Below are 20,632 nucleotides of genomic sequence, written 5' to 3'. Positions count from 1 at the left end.
GTGTGTGTGTGTGTGTGTGTGTGTGTGTGTGTGTGTGTGCGCGCGCGCGCGCGTGTGCGTGTGTGTGTAATCAAACATGAAGTTTGTGGAAAATGATTGTGCTTTTGATCAAACATGATTGCAACAACGTTGTCGTGTGCTACCCACCTCCTAATTTTCATATTTCCCAGTGTCACTGAAGGCAGCAATAGAGCATGGTGTGGAATGAACCAATCAGAAGCAAGGAAACATCAGCCAAGCCTATCGACAGATGGGCTATGGAGACAAAACTCCCAGGAAGCTCTCCGCCGGCACCTCTGGTATCCACAGTCTACAAGAGTGAAGCAACATTGTCGAGAAAATTCACATAACACAACCGCAAAAAACTTCTAGAACCGCCAAAGGAAGAAAAAAGGTAAATTACTTATTGTTTTTAAATTAAGCAAATACTTGTTTACTGTGTCCCCTAACTCTCCCTGTTTCTTTCTGTCTCTCTCTGACAAAACATGTAAAACAAGTCGAACTGCTTAACGATAACGTTAGTCAACCAACATTAACGTTACACCTGCACTCCTGCTACATCATGATGATCAAGTTTAATAATATAATAACAAAGATTTCTGGTAGATGGTATGTGGATTTGCCAAACAAATGCATTGCTGTCTAACCGGTTTGTAAATGAGTGAGCAGTTGGCTGAAACCTTTCTCTCTATATGACCCAAGTCCTGCAGGTTTTGTGTTGGTCAGAAGTGTTCAAGTTAAAAGGGAATATGGAAATTTCATCTTTTTTGCCTCACTGACCATCCATCACCCCATAATTTTTAGATGTAATGCTGCGTCATCATCATCATCATCATCATCATCAGTTATCTGTTATTGCTGATGTGAAGCAGTGGTATGTAATACCTCTGACAGGTCAGTTGTACAGAGAATGTGGATGATACATGGAACCTGAGCTTTGGATAATAAATGCTCGCCTGGCCTGGAACCAGCGGTGTGGTGACTCAGGGACGATGATCAATAGTGTAAAAGGTCCATGACAGTCCCATTAATCCATTTAAGAAATTGCAGTGTTGAGGAGGGAGTCCTATTTGAGCCAACATCAGGGCTTTCAGCTTCATGAACCACGTAGAAAATGTAGAGTTTGCTTTGATTTAAGAGAGATGGTATTTAGTATCAGATATACATGTTATAATGGCATTGCAGTAAGTTTAAATTTGCCAGTACATTCAAACCTAAACACTTTGGATCAGGTCAAAAGCTGCATTTCTGCAGGATGTACAGTATATTCTTGCTGATCAGACAAGGCAACAATGAGTAGCCAGATTTTAGGATGGAGTTTAATTTGAAAATGTAAAAAGAGAATGACAAACATCAGGGATGAGGTTCAGTGAAGTAGCATTCTTAAAGGCTGCGCCATATCTTTGCAAGTGATGTAGTTCTAAATTACAACATAACTGATTTTCCAGTTTTTCTTGATCTTGGTAAGTGATTGAAGAAAAATTATTCCATGTTGCGTCTTATGTGTATCCTCTAGAAAGATAAAGGAGCCTCTGTACTGTATATAGGCAGAAAATAGCTGTAAATATTTATTCACGTTTTGTTTTATAGGATTATTTATATGAAAGTTCTCATAGGTGGAATATCACTGTTTTTCTGAATTCATAAATTCATCGCTGATGTTCTGTTGTGAGCTGTGCGTGTTGGTCCTGTTGGAGATTACCTAATTGAGTGACGCTTGTGGCCAAAGTGTAAAGGTCACAACTCCTCCCTTTTGCAGTAAAATTTATGGATGCTATTACATGATAATTTATTGAATTTCTTGCTTTACTTCCGGCACATTCTTACACTCACGTGTTCATGAGTTCATGCACTGCAAAAACAATTTCTTGTCTATGCTTAGGGTTAGGGTTAACCCTGTCTATCTAATTGTTCACATCAGACCATCAACCTTCTGTAGATTATTTGCAGTTGTAGACTGGTGGTGAGAGTCCAGTTACTACACTCTGCACACTCAAACCTGATTGTTTGAGTGGCAAATAAGTGCTCTCTACCTTATTAGTGTGCAGGTCAAACAAAATGAGGCTAATCGTGTTGGATTTAGCTTCATTGGCTTCACTGACTGTGTCTTGCTGGGTTCAGCAAACTAAAAAAATCTGACTGCAAAAGGACAGAAGGCCTGAATCTGTAGTTAGTATGTAATCTGATTTTAGTTTAGTTTAACTGCATTATGCCAGGCAGTTCATGGACAATACAAATTACAATGCTGTCTTTCACCTGGCTAACAGACAATTTCTTGACTGTTCTGACAGCAGAGGATGCCAAACATGGTGTTTTTGTTTTCTCTACCCATTGTGTATGCCTGCTTTTCTGTATTCATCCATCTCACTGCTCACCTGTGTATCTCCCAATCCATCTCTCTCTGTCTGTCTACCCCTCCTCTTAGGCCAGTCTAACCTAAGCAGTCATGTCGGCCAAAGCCATCTCCGAGCAGACGGGAAAGGAGTTCCTCTACAAGCACATCTGCACATCGGCAGCTGTTCAGAACAGATTCCAATATGCCAACGTGACTGCCGAGACCGACTTTGACCGACTGGCGCAAGATCACCCATGGCTGCTCACACAGGTGAAGCAGAAGAATCAGTCATGACAAAATTAGATTTAAAAAAATAAGATGTTCTTAAGCTTTGTTATATCACAAATGTATAGCCCATAAATGCCTAAAGTGCAGTCCTCCTTAAGGTTGTGGAAAATGATCTCCTCTTTATTGAGAAAATGTGTCGTCATGTATTGTTGTTTTGTTTTGTTTGTTTTGTCAATGTATATGTCACCATTATATGTACCTTTTAGTGTATAGTGAATGAGTGCTGTATGATTGCTGGCTGTCTCTATGTTACCTGCCTAGGGACTGCAGATGAAAAGTAGTTATTTTTACTAATTCTGACATATTTACATGGTGTTTTTATACAACAATGTTCATAAATATGCATGGTCCCTATCAAATAAACCAAAAAAATAAAATAAAATGACTTAGGTTGGCAGACAAGGTCTCAGACAGCAGAGCGATCCAGCAGCTATGGTACATTGTTAGTAGAAATTAAGATTAAATGCAGAAGAGAACATGGCAGAAAAATGCTCTTTTCTCTTCCATTCCTTATTGGTAAACAGATAAATTCTCACTCGCTCTGTCAACAGGGTGGTCAGAGTTCAGCTAGGGACCGATTTCCGAGTTCTCCGGGTGCAGGACAGTCGCATCGCCCTGCTTTCAGATCAACTCTCACTGTTCTTCATAGCGAAGCACTAGCAGATAGACCGGCTGTAATAGAAGTTAATTGAATAACTTCATGACTCATCTTGAAGGAGAAGATGACATTCTCCCCCTGTGTCTCCCTCCTGGCTGAAGGTTTTTATCTAGGAGGTACAAGTAAGATGGGGTGGGCAGATACATGGAGATATGTGCTGCGGTAGAATTGATTAGAAAATTGCATTAACTTCCACCCTCGGCCCTCTCTTACTTTGCTCACTGGCGAGCATCCAGATACTAATGGGTCCGCTGTCATAAATCATTCTCTTTATCTGCCTTGCAAGAGAGGAAGCGGGCTCAGTCAGTGGGGGTTGGATGTAATTTTGTGTTTGCATCAGATGGGAGAGATTCATACTTAAATAACATTCACTTCTGAGATTTGCTGATGACCCCAGATATCTCTGAATGATATTGATTTTGTGTCAATGCAATTTTTCAAATGCAATTATCAAACACATTTCCATGCTGGAATCCTGTCTTGTGATGATGCAACTAACGATCTTTTTTCTTTAATCTGCCTTTTTAGTTTTGTGATTAATTGCTGAATCAGTTGCACCATAAATTGTCAAAAAAAACAGTAAAACATGCCCATCACACAATTTCCCAAAGCCAAGGGTGACAACTTCAAATTGCTTGTTCTGTCGGGACACGAGTCCAAAACACTAGGTTGACTATAATAGAAAACTAGCAAACAAACATTCACATATGATAATTGCACCTGATGAATTTTGGGTATTTTTGACTTGAACAATTAATCTATAATCAAAATGGTTGCAGATTAATTTTGTAATCTTGATCAATTTTCCAGATTTACTCCCTTGAAATATATTTTATTCAGAGCACAGATTTTCAATCTATATATATATATATATATATATATATATATATATATATATATATATATAAAATTATTTATCTTCCTCCTCCAGAGGCTGGTGGTGAAGCCGGACCAGCTGATCAAGAGGCGAGGGAAGCTGGGCCTGGTCGGCGTCAACCTGGACCTGAACGGCGTCAGAGAGTGGCTGAAGTCCCGCTTCATGAAAGAGACAACAGTACGCCATCCACCCTCTCTGCTGGTTCTCAGCCGATTGCCTTCACCCACCCCCTCTACACCCCTTCGATCAATATTATCCCAGAGCTTTATTCAGACCTTCCTTCTGTTGCCCTTTCCTTCACCCCCCCTTCCCTGTTCTGCACTGATGCATTTGGTTTGTGTGTTTTTGTTTTGCCTGATGTGTGTTTCCCTGAACAGCTGCCCAGATTGCTGAGGGGTTCAGTATCAGTCCGCTGGTACTAAATCAGTCCAGTCAGCTGAAGCGCTAGTGGATATACAGTCAGTCCATGTATCCAGTCAGCATAACCACAATACATAGATACATCACTGTGCCACTGAGATGCTGCTTTGCCTCATAAACCAAGAAGCAAGTTACGGAGAGACTAGGATGGTTCATAAAGCATGGAGTGTCAGCGTGTGTGTTGCTTCACAGATGAGATGAAGCTGACAGCTGCTGCTGGTGGCAGTATATAGGAATACATAAGGCTACAGCTGTATTGCGGGCAGTGTTTCAGCTTGTATGGTATGAATGAATCTGTAACCTAATGCAACCATCTTGGTCTTATGATGGGTTAGAAAACTGTATTCTAGCATGTTTCCACTTGCATAGAAGTGTCTTACGTGACTGCTTATTACTTCTAGTCTACTTCTTGTTCTGTTTAGCTGGCCTCTGAGCTTATCTTAGAGAAATCATCAGTAGTTCTGTCAGGAAGTCAGACTAGATACCAGCAGCTGTGAATAACTTCAGCCACTTACACTTTACATTTCCTTTTTCACTTCCTTTCTTTCCATGTGTTATTCACAAGTTGCTCAATGATATTCTATGCTGCAGTTGCCCGTAATGCTTCACTTTATTAAATGAGTATTTCATATTTTGTATAATCATGTTACCATACAGTAAGTGGTTCAGTTGAATCATTCATACACAAATTGCATTCACAACATGAATGGCTTTTCTTTTTTTCCTCTTTGAGGCAGTAATGGAGGTGTCAGTTCATCTATCTGAATTGGCTTGAGCCCCTTGGGGGTTTTTCCAATCAGATAGGCTTTCTTTTTCTTTTTTTCACCCGTCACCAATATCCTTTTTATTTCCACACTTCAAAATGGCAACTCCCTCTCTGCGCTTTTTATTATTTTGTTCTGTTCTCTCCGGCTGGCTGCTCTCAGCTGGTCCCTGGTTACTTTATGCCTTATGGCCTTTAACAGAGGAATGATGACAGCCTCACCAAATGAGCTATGGCTGTGTTAGCGGGGCTTTGCAGAGAGTAATACATGACATTTTCTTTCTCCTGCTTCTCAACCTGTCTCCTTATTTTCTTTTGAAATGGTAATTGACTTACCTATTTAATCATTTGGATTTAATATACCTTTTGTCCCCTCCTCCCACCAGTCCATGAAAGAATGTCTGAAAATATGTGTTGGGACTGATGCATTAATATGGAAACGCACACAATCTATAATTAATAATAAGTTAATGCTAATACATTGTCTACTTAGCATTTCATTTCTTAAGGTAATTATTTTGTTGATCCTCAGGTGGGAAAAGCCAAGGGTGTTCTCAAGAACTTCCTCATCGAGCCATTTGTCCCCCATAAGCAGGTAAACAAATCTACCGTCTCATCATGCCTTATTTATACTTCACCACTACTACAAGGGGACTCTAGAAGCAGTGATAATACAAAATGTCTTGTAAAGAAACATTGTAACTGACGTCTGTGTCATTTTAACGGCCCATTGTTCAGGAGGAGGAGTTCTACGTGTGCATTTACGCCAGCCGCGAGGGCGACTATGTGCTGTTTCACCATGAGGGAGGGGTGGATGTGGGAGATGTGGATGCCAAGGCGAAAAAGCTGCTAATTGGGGTGGATGAAAAGATCAGTGAAGACTCTGTGAAGAAAGAGCTGCTGACTCACGTCCCAAAAGACAAGAAAGGGTGAGTTAGATGGAGAAAAAAAAGTATTTGTAGTGCATGCAAAACTTTAGCTTTGTGTCAATGACAGAGAGTAAAAAATACTAGGAGTGGACACAATATTGACAATATAATACATGTAGAATCAAATACAATATAACCGATTAAAGCTTATAGTGGGTCTGTGTTAGAGATGTATTTATTCAACACTGGCAATTTTCGGTGCTATAGTTTGTGTTTGTGTTGCTTGCATCGTATACTAAGGTGGAGATCGGCCACTTTAAAAAATAATACAATAATAGTCTAATACATCAAAATCAGGCTCTAGAGTTAAACCAAGAGCTCTGTGATAATGTTCCCAATTGACATTACATTTCATAAGCTTAATATTTAATAGAATTATCTTCTTTTTTTATATTCATTGGTTGCACCTGGTGCATATTTGGCTTTTGTAGAACTTTGATACCCATGCAGAAAGCTCAAGCCGTTTAGATGCATGATTTCCATGTCAAACTGATTATCAAATGACAAATTTTTATTTTGAAGCAGTAACTCTGTGCTCTCAAAACAAAAGCACTCTTCAAGATTTTTAGATACACTTCACTACCAATGTATTTGGATAGCTCAACACTAAACTACCCGTACTAAAAAAGATCCAAAAAAAGGCCAGAAAATAAGATGGTCACACAAATGAAGTGAGAGAAAGCACTTTAATATTGGCAGTAAATGTGGGGGGAGCAGGTGGAGATGGGCGGAGGATTTCCATTAGACAAATGACTCTCCTCTGCTTCGCCTTGCTTCATACAGCCTCCACCCCCAGCCGTTTTTTAACACTACAGCCACATTCAGAGCACGTCCGTTTATTTTGATGGGTGCGATACAGTGGTTCACCCCCTCCTATCTATCGCTCCAGCAGTCCTCTGGAGATGGCAGATTCTGGCCAGACTCACTGTCTTGGCTGACATCACTCTGCCAACCCCAGCTCACCCCATACACTTTTCTCCTCGCGCTTTGGATTAAAAACAAAAGTGGCACTTGGCCAGCTTTCCTGCCCTCCAATCAAAAGCAGACACAGTAAGCTGAGTCACTCAGGGATTTGGTCATAGTTTTCCCCCCACAGGCCAGTCGGAGCCCTGACAACAAGCTGACATGGTTACAATGGATCAGAGCTGCCGGCACACTTGACAGGCAGGAGAGCAAAATACTGCCTCCCCCCACCTCCTCCAGCAACCCCTCTCTCCTCATTGCTCTGTTTTGACATGTTAAGGAAGATAAAGAAGATAGATTTTTCCTTCTCTAATGCAGCTAATTTACAGATGGACTGTTTCCTGTTCAGTTCAACCTTAACAATTTGTCAATGATATTGCCTGTAGTTTATGGTTTGAATAATGTGGAAATTAGATGATATAAATATAATATAATTACTAGTATATAATAATGTATGATGGCCATGTCATTTCTTTTTTAAATCACCAGGCATATGTTGTACAGGAACAGTGTATTCCATAGCCCAGTATTAAAGTGCTCATATTATGCTTATTTTCTTTCATAATTGTATTTAGATGTTGTACCAGGATAGGTTTACATGGTTTAATTTTCAAAAAATACCATATTCTTGTTGTACTGCATATTGCTGCAGCTCCTCTTTTTACCCTGTGTGTTGAGCTCTCTGTTTTAGCTACAGAGTGAGACGTCTCACTTCTGTTCCATCTTTGTTGGGAGTCGCACATGTGCAGTAACTAGGTAAGGACTACTAGCCAGTCAGAAGCAGAGTGTGAGGGCGTGCCACGCTAGCAGCTAGACGAGCATTATAACGTGTGTTACAAAGTGACGCACATTCATCACGGAAGTAAAGGCTGGACTACAATAGAGTTGTTTGGAGCAGTTCGTGAACAGTGATTTCTGTTGGAGATGGTAAGTCTCTTTGGGGTGGACTTTGGGCTTTTTCACTTTGTCAATCTATAACGTGCACAAAAAGATATAGAACACAATAAAGGAAAGGGGAAAAGCCAAAAAGCATAATATGAGCACTATAATTAAGAAAGAAATACCTTCAGCTTTACTCTGTTGGTGTTCTGGGAAATCTGGTTTGCAGATCACTGATCTAAAACATATAAGCAGTATAAAAATATACACATTTCAGAATTATTTATATATATATATATATATATATATATATATATATACTATTTGTACAGTTTGCTTTGGAGCTCTTTACAATGCTGTGAATATTTAGCAAGTTAGAAGATGATTAAATCGCCATTTGTGCATTCAGTTAACTATTAATGTGACAGTGATCCTAAACCTTAAGGGCTGCAGCTAGTCTAATTATGTTCATAGTCAACCTACAAATTATTTTCGCGATTAATCAATTGTTGTCCACAAAATGTCAAAAAATAGTGACAAAATGCATATTACAATTTCCCAGAGCCGTTTTGTCTGACCAACAGCCCAAAACCTGAAGCTATTCAATTCCTCACAAAAGACGCAGAATATATTCACATTTAAGAAGCCAATACCAACAAATGTTTGGTACTTTTGCTTGAAAAGTGACTCAAATGAATAGTGAATTATCAAAATAGTTACAAATTGATTTTCTGTCGATCGATTAATCAACTAATTATTTTAGCTGTAACGTGACAATAACTCATTTTTACATTGTAACATGATTAGTTTTACATCCACTGTCAATTCTGGTGCTGCAGCAACAGATCCAAAGATGTTTCATGTGTTGAATGTTGTCTCTCTGCAGGGTCCTGGCCAGCTTCATTGTTGGGCTCTTCAACCTGTATGAGGACCTGTTCTTCACATACCTGGAGATCAATCCACTAGGTAGGTTGTTTTTTGTTTGTTTGTTTGCTTTTCTTAAATCCCTAGTACATTGATGTTTTATGTCTGAACAAGCAATCACGATAGCATACACATTTTATTCCAACGCAGATTCATAAATATGTTGTCAGATTATGAAATTGGAAAGGGGACATCAAAAGGAAATCGGAGATGAAAACATCAATGCATAATAAAACATCATCTTAAAACCAAGAGGCAGAAGTTTATTCTGCCCCATTTTTTACACTGAGGGAGGAAACCACTAAATAATGCATGCACTTCCTGTTTGATGGAGGCAGCGTGTATTTATAATGGAGTAATTGGGCACGAGTTTGTGCTTTCTGGCAGCTGTTTTTGTTGATGTAGCAGGGCTGCTGAGACCGGCTGTCCCTGCTTTGATTTCATACAACCTCCTCCCCATCTATGCTTTCCTTCCACCTCCTGCAGGGGCAGCAGGAAGGTTGTGGTCACCTGCGCCCAAGTACGGTCCTCCCAGGCTAACGAAACTATGAAACTCAGTGGGTGGGTGTTTGTAAACCTTGTAGGAGTATAGATCACAATACTTTTTTTTTCTTCCTTTTTTCTCAGTGGTCACAAAAGATGGAGTTTACGTGCTGGACATGGCAGCCAAGATCGATGCCACAGCTGACTATATCTGCAAGGCCAAGTGGGGTGACGTGGAGTTCCCTCCACCCTTCGGCAGGGAGGCCTATCCTGAGGTGAGGGAGGAATGGAAAGACAGATCTAGCAATCCACCAGATTCCAATCTGTCTGCATTACATAGCTCCAAAGAGGGAAAAAAGCTCAATATGTTGATGTCATTTACTATACTGTAATGAGATGTATGAGATGCTTTGTTAGAAAAGATCTGAGTTTGTGTGGTGTTTTTTTGATTGTCTTTTAAAACCCCTCAGTGTCTACTATTGAACAGTGTGATCTAAATCACCTGCACGACAGAGCTTAATAATATGTAGACAGGACTTTTTTTCTATGTTTGGCTGATGCGCGTAGGAGCTGGTTTGAGATGTACTGTCTGTGTACCAGACGGGCTGGTCTAATTGGCTGTTGTGAGTCTAGAGTGGAGATGAGGGACAGCAGGTGCCTTTTAATTGGGAGCTTTTTTACTCTCAGCCACCAGCTGTGGCCCTGACAGTCACAAACAAACACTGGTGCACATCACATCCACTCTTAACATTTCTACAATATTTCCAACTAATAGCTCTTTAAAAATCAATGCGAGTACAGGAAATTAATTGTGGCCAAATGGAGAGGTGCTTGTGCAAGTCCTGCTCTGATTAAGGCTGCAATCACACACACACACACACACACACACACACACACACACACACACACACACACACACACACACACACACACACACACCTACACACCTGCTTCTGTAGCATTCATATAACCTGTCTCTCACCTCTTCATTGACTGTTTTCTTTAACTTTTGCAGGAGGCCTACATTGCCGACCTTGATGCCAAGAGTGGTGCCAGCCTCAAACTGACCCTGCTCAACCCCCGAGGCAGGATCTGGACCATGGTGGCAGGAGGAGGTGCCTCAGTGGTGTACAGGTACCCAGTCACAGTGCCAGATCAGGACTACATAAAGCAAAGCCTGAATAAATAAGATGCCAGTAGCCATGGATCTAAAAATAATTCAATTGGATATTTTCTTCTGGCTGCTTAAATTGTCCCCTGACTTTATCCTCATTACATGATTACACTACGCATGAATGAGTTTAGCTTTAGGAGTGTATGCCAGTAATGCAGTAGTGAGACTGATGGTGCAGCAGCTCAGATTCTGCCTGTTCAGCTGACTGCTAAATTGGATTCTTAGATGTTGACATTTTAGTGAGAGTCTGGAGGAATGAGCGGTGTCGTCTGTCAGAGGTGTAAAGCGTGACATGTACATCAGCCATGACTAATTATTCCCTCTGGGCACACTTAAGTTGTTGTGACTGTTTGCAGTGCAGTATTAATTGAGAGCAGATGAAAAAAGTGCATTTAGTGGTAAATGCAAGTTAAGACGCTGATTCGTTTCATTTTTCTTAAAATATTGGTATGACTGTCCCAGCATAGAAGACACACAGCTGTTGTTGCTGTTGCTTTTTCCTCTGTGTGGGTGACTAATATAAAACTCTCCTAGTGACACAATCTGTGACCTGGGTGGCGTCAACGAGCTGGCCAATTATGGGGAGTATTCAGGAGCACCAAGCGAACAGCAGACCTATGACTACGCCAAGACTATTCTGTCTCTGATGACCAGAGAAAAGCACCCTGACGGTAGGAAAACAGTTTTGTCCAAACTTTCTTTGTACTCAAAGTGTTTTTTTTATATATATATATATATATATATAATTATGTTTCTATAATAATGTTTTCCAGGAAAGGTTTTGATCATTGGTGGAAGCATTGCAAACTTCACAAATGTTGCAGCAACATTTAAGGTAAAGTATTGCCCTGCCTTTTGTTTATGTAGTAGCCTTAATATTACGTACTCAATATCAAGTTATTCACTGAGCAGATCCTTGTCTTTGCTAGGGGATTGTTCGGGCCATCAGAGACTATCAGGTGCCACTGAAGGAGCATGAGGTCACCATATTTGTTCGTCGTGGAGGCCCCAACTACCAGGAAGGTCTCAGAGTGATGGGAGAAGTCGGTATGTTGTATGATGTACTTTACACTGATTTATATTTATCTTATTCTGAGGGCATGAGTGCATTTTTATCTGCAAGCAACTGCTGATTTTCATACACCACACTTAATTTGCTTCTGCCTGCTCTCCTCAGGCAAGACAACTGGGATCCCCATCCATGTCTTTGGCACAGAAACTCACATGACTGCCATTGTTGGCATGGCACTGGGCCACCGGCCAATCCCTAACCAGCCTCCTGTTGCAGCCCACACTGCCAACTTCCTTCTCAACTCCAGTGGCAGCACATCGGTATGACACATACTAACTCCACGGAGACGAATAGGCTGTCATGATGTGGTGTCGGCTCACTGTGCAGTGAATTTATATTATCAACTCCACCAATAGTGCTGTGCAGTTTAGTGACAGAGGGAGCAGAAGACTTGCATGCCACAGCCTCTGTTTCAGTTACTGTCTCGTCCTTTTAGTGAACCGGATTGTCAGAAGCCCAATGGCTTTTTTGTATAAGAGCATTGCGGAGCATTGTGGGCTGCTCTCACTCAAATACTTGCGTGGCCGCAGTCGGTAATGCACTGCAGCTGCCCCGAGGCAGCCATTAGGGCTGTGCAGTGCGTAGGCTTTCAGAAAAAGTGAGTGTGTGTCTGCACATGTGTGCACATACACGCATTTATTTGCCTCAAATGAAGAGGTAGATTAGATTAGATTAGAATAGGAGACTATTACAAAAGTCATAAAAAAAAGTACCGGTATGCATTTTTTATTATCAAATTATATGACCAGAGTTTGTTAAAGCTTTTGTTTAAGAATTGAGTGAAAGTTTCCACTCTAAAGCTTAAAGCACTTACATCTAGTTGCTCATCCGAAGCTCTACTTGTGTGGCCGATGGCATGACAAATCAAGAACACTAAGACTCACTGTGTAACTTGTATGCAGGTATTGTCTTATAAAATAACCTGAAGGTTTGAGGTTACCCTGCTGTTTCATCAAGCTTATATAAACAGGGTTCGTACAAAGTTTTGAAAGTTTGGAAATGCTTAAGGTTAAAGTTAGGAATATGCTAGACTTTAAATATACTCCTTGAAAAAATGCTTGATTTTCAATATAATCTGGTGTTTCTACATAATCACTCATGTAAACCAAAACTTTTATATTTGAAATGACAAAAGTCAAAGTGCTTGAATTTTACTCTTATGAAGCTGTACAACCCTGTATAAAGGACCACTGTTGTGCCAGTTTTTACAGTTAAAGCAGATCATTTTCTCAACAGAGCTGTCCTCATTAACACACACCTTTGAAAATGTGCATAACAGAATAAAAAATAAATAGATGAATCTTCTTTTTTCATTTCTAGACCCCAGTATCCAGCAGAACTGCTTCTTTCTCTGAAAACAGAGCCAGACTTGAGGGCTCACCAGCCAAGAAGGTCAAAGCTGGAGCTCCCATTGGTAAAAAAAAAAACACACACACACACACACACACACACACACACATTGCACTGGGAAATCTTTGTACTTTGAATGCTAAGGCTTTGATGTGTTTTCATACATGGGTCCACCGCAGGGCAGCATGATAGGTGCACGCCTTGTGATCATACATGGTTGAATTTAGGTATTATAGCTCCCCCTTTGGACAGCAGGAAGACTCTGCAATCCAAACTCATTAAAATGGAAGTTCATTGTACTGATATATGCAGACACATACACACCTTATCCAAAGATCAACGTGTCTTTTATTGTTTGCTGTAATTATGTTTAATAAAAAAAAGAAGCTTAATGGTGCTGAACCAGTTTTTCTGTCTACTTTATTGATCTTGACGCCCGAAAAGGCCTCATTGACCTCTGTTAATCCTCATGTCAGTGGTGTTATAATTATTATTTTTTAACTTAATTCAGTGTCTTTCCTTCCCCTGTAGCTAAGGCAACTAACCTCTTCAGCAAACACACCAAGTCTATAGTGTGGGGTATGCAGACTCGGGCAGTACAGGGCATGCTGGACTTTGACTATGTCTGCTCCAGAGATGAGCCATCTGTCGCAGCCATGGTCTACCCGTTCACGTAAGTGTGCTCTGTCCTTCCTCTTTAGTTTGTGTTTACTTTGTTCTGATGTCATTGCTCTTAATTCATTATAATTAATTTAATGTAATAAAAATCTCTTAAGTAAACGGTGTCCTTTCACTGTTTGACAAATGTCTTTTCTGCATGGCTGCCTTTCAGTGGAGACCACAAACAGAAGTACTATTGGGGCCATAAAGAGATCCTCATCCCTGTCTATAAGAACATGAGTGACGCCATGAAGAAGCACCCAGATGTGGACGTGCTCATCAACTTTGCCTCTTTGCGTTCAGCCTTTGATAGCACCATGGAGACCATGCAGTACCCACAGGTATAATGCACCATCATCCTGCACCATCTGCAAGGTACGTAACAGCTGAGGAATAAAGTTGAGCCTTTCTATTCATTTGCTTTCAGATTCACACCATTGCCATCATTGCTGAGGGAATCCCTGAAGCCCATACCAGGAAGATCATCAAGGTTGCAGATGAGAAGGGTGTTACAATCATTGGACCAGCAACCGTTAGTCTTGTTTCACTTCTCATTAGATTTATAGTGATTTGACTGTTCTTTTATCTGAGCAAACCAGCAACTCTCTGCGTCTGTGTTTTTGTCCAGGTTGGAGGAATTAAGCCAGGCTGTTTTAAGATCGGGAACACAGGAGGCATGCTGGATAACATCCTCGCCTCCAAGCTCTATCGCCCAGGCAGTGTGGCCTACGTGTCTCGTTCAGGTGGCATGTCCAATGAACTCAACAACATAATCTCGCGCACCACTGACGGTGTTTTTGAAGGTGTGGCCATTGGTGGGGACAGGTATGTAACGGTCTTTTATCTGTCTATAGTATAGTATAGTATAGTAGTATCTGCCTAAGTATGTAAGCATGTGGGTTTGAATTGGCCTTTTAATTTTGGTCTTTTCTGCAGATACCCAGGCTCTGTGTTTACTGACCATGTGCTGCGCTACCAAGACACTCCTGGAGTAAAAATGATTGTTGTACTGGGAGAGGTGAGGAACAAATCTAGACACACTGGTGCCTGCAGCTTTATTGATTTGCTACATCCTGAATCTGTCTCTGCCTTCCACAGATTGGAGGCACAGAGGAGTACAAGATCTGCGAGGCTATCAAACAGGGCAGGATCACAAAGCCAGTGGTGTGCTGGTGTATTGGCACCTGTGCTACCATGTTTTCCTCAGAGGTGAGAGGGCAGGTGTGGAGTCTGGTGCATTGCACAATGAGAGATTTTTAATAAAATGTCTGACCCATGTTGCACCTTTTGTTCCCTCCCCCCTCAGGTTCAGTTTGGCCATGCAGGAGCTTGTGCCAGCCAGGCCTCTGAGACAGCAGTAGCTAAGAACTTGGCTCTGAAGGAGGCTGGTGCCTTCGTCCCCAAGAGCTTTGATGAGCTGGGAGAGATCATCAAGTCAGTGCACGTTGTCATATTCATTCCTTCAGTTCAACATGCTCATATAAATATACCATATGACAAAAAATGATGTATTCTTTTATAATGATTCCTGAGTCTTCTGTGTCATCCATGCAGTTCTGTTTATGATGACCTTGTTGCCAAAGGAGTTATTCAGCCAGCTGAAGAGATGCCTCCTCCCACTGTCCCGATGGATTACTCTTGGGCACGAGTGAGTAAGCCTGTGAACAGTTTGAATCAAGCTCCTGGCTATCAGATGAGTGCAAAACAAAGCTGAAACAAATGATATTGTTTTAAAACTAAACAGATGGATCACAGCAAATATACGCAGTAAAGTTGAGCTTATCGATATGGAAAATTTCAAATATCACAATATTTTTGTCCAAATACATCAATGTCGATATTGTGGCAATATTTTAGGGTTGACTATTGGTGCTTTCACAAAATATTTTCATGATGAGAGTCAGTAATATAAATGTAATTACTAAGTGGGTAAAGGCAAATGATAAAACAGCCAGTAATTCTGGTTAGTTCAGATATTTACATTACTTTACTTTAATGCATCCTTTAAAAACAGGAAAAGACAACACTTTAAGACATTATTTAGCCTCATATGTCGATGTCGATATAATATCGATTGCCCAGCCCTTCAGTAAAGTTTTTCCTTTTTTCTTACCCTGCAGGAGCTGGGTCTGATCCGTAAGCCTGCTTCCTTCATGACCAGCATCTGTGACGAGAGGGGTCAGGAGCTCATCTACGCAGGCATGCCCATCACTGAGGTCTTCAAGTCGGAAATAGGCCTGGGAGGAACTCTAGGGCTTCTCTGGTTCCAGAGGAGGTCAGCCTTTAAACCTCTTAACCCAGGAGTTGTGATAAACAAAATCTTGAGAAATCCTTGTACCACATAACCATTGTTTTTTACCCCTTTTGTGTGCAGGTTGCCGAGGTATGCCTGCCAGTTTATTGAGATGTGCCTGATGGTGACCGCTGATCATGGCCCTGCTGTTTCCGGTGCCCATAACACAATTGTCTGTGCTCGAGCTGGCAAAGATCTCATCTCCAGCCTCACCTCCGGCCTTCTCACCATTGTAAGACTTAGCCTGTGATTTATGTACTTGATTTACTGACCTGCAAAAGTCCACCATGAGCATGTGTTTTTCCTTTTCCAGGGTGACCGCTTTGGAGGTGCTCTGGATGCTGCAGCAAAGCAGTTCAGCAAGGCTTTTGACAGCAGTATGCTGCCCATGGAGTTTGTCAACAAGATGAAGAAGGATGGCAAGCTGATCATGGGCATTGGACACAGAGTCAAGTCGGTGAGTACCATGGATCTTCAGCATGTGTGTATCCAGTGCAGACAGCAGCAGAATGATCTTTTAAATCAGAGTTATTATTGAATAATACAGAAAACAGGGCTGTACTACACTGCTAAAAATATAATGTCATGGACAAATACTAGAGATAGAGGAAAACCAGATTGATTGAATGCTTCCCCAGATTAACAATCCAGACATGAGAGTCCAGATCTTGAAGGACTTTGTGAAGCAGCACTTCCCCTCCACCCAGCTGCTGGACTACGCTCTAGATGTAGAGAAGATCACCACATCCAAAGTAAGATTTATCACTTCATCCTGTCATTCACAGCCTTTAGTAAACGGTGACGTGCTCCATTTTTTAAATTACATGATCCTCTTTTCCCGGTGTGTTGATTTTGTTGTATTAGAAACCCAATTTGATCCTGAATGTGGACGGCTTCATTGGTGTGGCCTTTGTGGATTTGCTCAGGACTTGTGGTGGCTTTACACGGTGAGCCATTAAATACTGTCGATCTTTACAATGTCTTTATACAGTTTACACCTTGTTTCTCACACATCTTTACTATATTTAAGACAAAATAGAGAAACAGGCATTCAAGTTACAGTTCTATGGTGAAGCCATGTAGCAGGAGAATGGAGATCCAAGGCTGTTTGACAACTCAGACTCTCTTTGTTTTCATGCTTCTACTCCATAATGCCTTGCAGTAATTTAGAGCCAAACGTACTTAAGTGTAGTCATTTATACATTCATATAATAAATTGGTGGGATAAAATGCTGGGACTACAAGGAATCATTGTATTTGTCCATACTAAAAATGACCACTTAATGCCAAAATTGCTATAAATTAAGTGTTCGCCTACACTTCACTTATTGTCAATATGTCTGAGTTTAGGTATAAAGTAGTATAAAGCCTGTTTTATGGTTATGCGGAGGCTCCACGCAGAGCTTTCGCCGTAGCCTACATAAGTGGCCTGATGTTTATGTGTGTGTGTGTGTGTGTGTGTGTGTGTGTGTGTGTGGGGGGGTGATAGAGCGAGGGAGAAGTGAGAGAGTGATGGCGATTAGCTTTTCGAGAGGTGCACGTAGGGTCTGCGGGGGTACGCCATCGATTCGACGCAGAAGCAGCCAAAAGTTAAGGCCTACATTGTGTGCAGCCATCTTTTTAAATTCATCAACTCTTATCCTTGTTGTCCATCATGCCCACCACAGGGATGAAGCTGATGAGTTTGTGGAAATTGGAGCTCTGAATGGCATCTTTGTCCTGGGACGTAGCATGGGATTTATTGGTGAGTCATTTCTGTGTGCTGACACACTGCTACGGTAACGTATGCAAGATTGCAAACACTTCTACCTTGTATGACAATCAATCCTTCTTCTTCTTCTTCAGGACACTACCTGGACCAGAAGAGGCTGAAGCAGGGTCTGTATCGCCACCCCTGGGATGACATCTCCTATGTGCTCCCAGAACATATGTCCATGTAATCAGAGGGACTAAACCAGAGTGTCAGCCTTCTGTCCCCGAAATCCCCTCACCCCAGCCGTCAATTCCTCACACAAACTGTGATGATCTGTCACCCGGAAGCAGTGGCGTAATATAGGGAACATGTTACTATTAATATAGCTGTAAATTGCAAATATTAAAAAGAAAGAGAATGTTTTTAGTTTTGGAAAGCTGTCAGTGCTGCAGTTCTGTAAAATTTAAGTAAAATGTGCTAAACTGTGAAGCTCCAGTAAAACAACTGAGGGAGATTTGAAGATGAATCAGGTGAGGGAGTAAAAGAGAATTATTCAACGACTGACCACCACCACTCTCATGGCTAGTGAAGTACTGTTATTTATCCCAAACATATATCATTGTTGTATTAACCTAGCATGTATCACAGACTATTGTGTCTATGTGCAGCTCTCTTCATTGTGCCACTTGAGAATTATGAGCTTGCTACAAGGAGTGAACATGTAGTGCAATAATGCCTATAATATGAGAACATACTGTAGATCAGAGCTTTATTTATGTATAGGTGTATTAATAGTGGAAATTAAATGGTACAAGAATGTTATAGTTTTGATTATATTTAATGCTTTTGATACACAAGTGAATGAAGTCTGCTTACTGTGGCAAAAGGGACCAATTTATGAGTAATTCCTGATAGGTGCTGCTGTCCCCAGGAAATATTCTCTCTCAGCTAGTAGAAAGCTTTTTTTTTAACATGAATGCACTAATCTCATAACAATAACATGAATTATTATTACAATATTTCTGTATCAACACTATAAGATGGCAAATCATTTTAGCAGTTAAATGCAATGATATATTTAATATCTTAACGTATTTTTTCACATGAATGTCTAAATGTGTATTGTGAATTTTCAGTCAGTTAGACTAGGGATTTTAAAGTTCATTACATGCCCAATATTGAACATGTTGCTCCATCTATTACTCACTGACTTTTTTTTTTATTTGAATAAAACCAATTGTATGAGACAGACAGCATAAGTCTCACCTTAGGAAATGTGACACCCCTTTCAGATTGCTATGTTTGTATCCAGTGGACAGTAACTTTCTGTAGACAATCTGTTCATAATCATTACACTCTGATTGCAGGACAAAACTCTCTTTAATTGCCTTTTAAAATTTGTTTTTTACATTTTCCCCACAATTTGAGGTCCAAAAGAAAATGTGTGGCAACCATCACTAGTGTCATCTATTATGTGAATGTTACAAAAATAGAAAAGTTCTCCGGACAACCAGAAACCTTACCAGTGTTGTCGCAGTGCTTATTACTCAATGTGAACTGAACGTGCCTCTGTACTGATTTGTTGTATGTTGACAACTGTGTAATTGAGTAAAATAAAATGCAATTAATGTTATACAATCTGTATGTGCAGAGTTATCTTTTAAATATATAGTCAACATCTGCCTAGATTTAATTGTTTAATTGCTATGTCAGGGTTAGGTTAATTATTTTATTTCCCATTTGAGATAAACAAATCTGCACACCCTTTATCAATTTAGACTCACTCCACCTGTTTAAAGGTAAACATGCTTTATGCAAACTATATGAAGTGTAAAAGTGCAGTAGAATCTGCAACCATGCATAAATATAAATGCCTCTTGCCATTTTAACGTTTGAAACAGGTGTAATACCATGATAATGTTTGCATTCCATGTAGGTGTGCCAGATCATGCTATTGTGCATCTGGCTCAATTACTAGCACCTAATCACAGAGCCACCAATATTGCTATTAATTACACCTGTGATTTTTCTGCCTCATATTTCAGGCCACAAGGCGTTAGGCAGAAAATATATAGTAGTGATTAGAACACGAGTCTATACATACTAAGTTGTACAGTATGAGGCTGTGCATTTATTGCTCGAATGGCTCGACCTTCCCTGAGCCTGCAGAGCAAACATTATGCATGTCGGTGCAAGTTTCTCACCATGTGCAAAGCTCGGCTTGCACTGGGAACCAGCCACTGACGTCAAAGACGCGGTTACGCCTTTCACCCACTGCGCATGTCAGTGAAGCTGTCTGTGTTTACTAAGATGAAGTTGGTTCCTTATTCGTCGTTTCCCAACGCTTCAATCACTTTGACACAAGAAAGGTACGTGCTTAGCTTGTTTATGAATGCAAATAATAGTATGTCAAATAATACCCTAGACATTGTGCATAGTAATTCCGTTGTTATTATTATGTACATGTAGCTATTTATGTCCCTTGAATAATTGCTGCGTTATATCTAGTTTGACGTAAAATGTACCTTTTGGGTCTAAAATCACATCAGAGTAGGAATCCAAAGCTATTTTAGGCTGGGTACGCCAGAAACACTGGTACACTGGCGCTGTTGCCTTGGCAATGACAACATCCAATCTCAGAATATGAAAAAAACAGGCCTTTATTTTATTTCTGTTTTCTAGTGATTTTATTTTTTGTTAAATGAAATAGAAAATAAAAATCAAAGCATATTTTAAATTTATCTCACCCCCTTTTGACCATGAAAAGGAAAAAACGCCTTGTATTTAAATTTTACATTTTGTATTTTAAAACGAAAATCAAACAATCACTCTTTTTTTTTTGTTTTTTAATAACCATTTATGAAAGGAAAA

The 20,632-nt window shown here is 40.4% G+C and overlaps 1 protein-coding gene across 3 annotated transcripts; it reads left to right on the top strand.

The window, feature by feature from the left end:
- Nucleotides 1-219: 219 nt before the first annotated feature.
- Nucleotides 220-19,394, top strand: aclya (ATP citrate lyase a). Of its 3 annotated transcripts, none has more exons than XM_031312677.2 (28): nucleotides 220-394; nucleotides 2,426-2,605; nucleotides 4,213-4,335; nucleotides 5,874-5,936; nucleotides 6,080-6,270; nucleotides 8,999-9,078; nucleotides 9,664-9,794; nucleotides 10,535-10,653; nucleotides 11,228-11,364; nucleotides 11,467-11,528; nucleotides 11,623-11,740; nucleotides 11,871-12,025; nucleotides 13,086-13,179; nucleotides 13,647-13,788; nucleotides 13,948-14,116; nucleotides 14,203-14,307; nucleotides 14,404-14,600; nucleotides 14,712-14,793; nucleotides 14,874-14,984; nucleotides 15,082-15,209; nucleotides 15,330-15,423; nucleotides 15,896-16,050; nucleotides 16,150-16,300; nucleotides 16,382-16,525; nucleotides 16,707-16,820; nucleotides 16,933-17,015; nucleotides 17,736-17,812; nucleotides 17,914-19,394. In XM_031312677.2, the coding sequence occupies exons 2-28, from the start codon at nucleotides 2,447-2,449 to the stop codon at nucleotides 18,006-18,008; spliced, it is 3,279 nt and encodes a 1,092-aa protein (XP_031168537.1). In that variant the 5' UTR covers nucleotides 220-394; nucleotides 2,426-2,446; the 3' UTR covers nucleotides 18,009-19,394. The 3 variants fall into 3 exon arrangements, with proteins under 3 accessions (XP_031168537.1, XP_031168538.1, XP_035852735.1); XM_031312678.2 differs by having other exon boundaries at nucleotides 256-391; nucleotides 2,424-2,605; XM_035996842.1 differs by lacking the exon at nucleotides 2,426-2,605 and having other exon boundaries at nucleotides 256-394.
- The last annotated feature ends 1,238 nt before the right edge of the window (nucleotides 19,395-20,632 follow it).

The sequence above is a fragment of the Sander lucioperca genome, chromosome 21 (assembly GCF_008315115.2).
Source record: "Sander lucioperca isolate FBNREF2018 chromosome 21, SLUC_FBN_1.2, whole genome shotgun sequence".
Classification (NCBI taxonomy): Eukaryota; Metazoa; Chordata; class Actinopteri; order Perciformes; family Percidae; genus Sander; species Sander lucioperca.
This window is presented reverse-complemented; position numbering and strand designations above follow the sequence as displayed.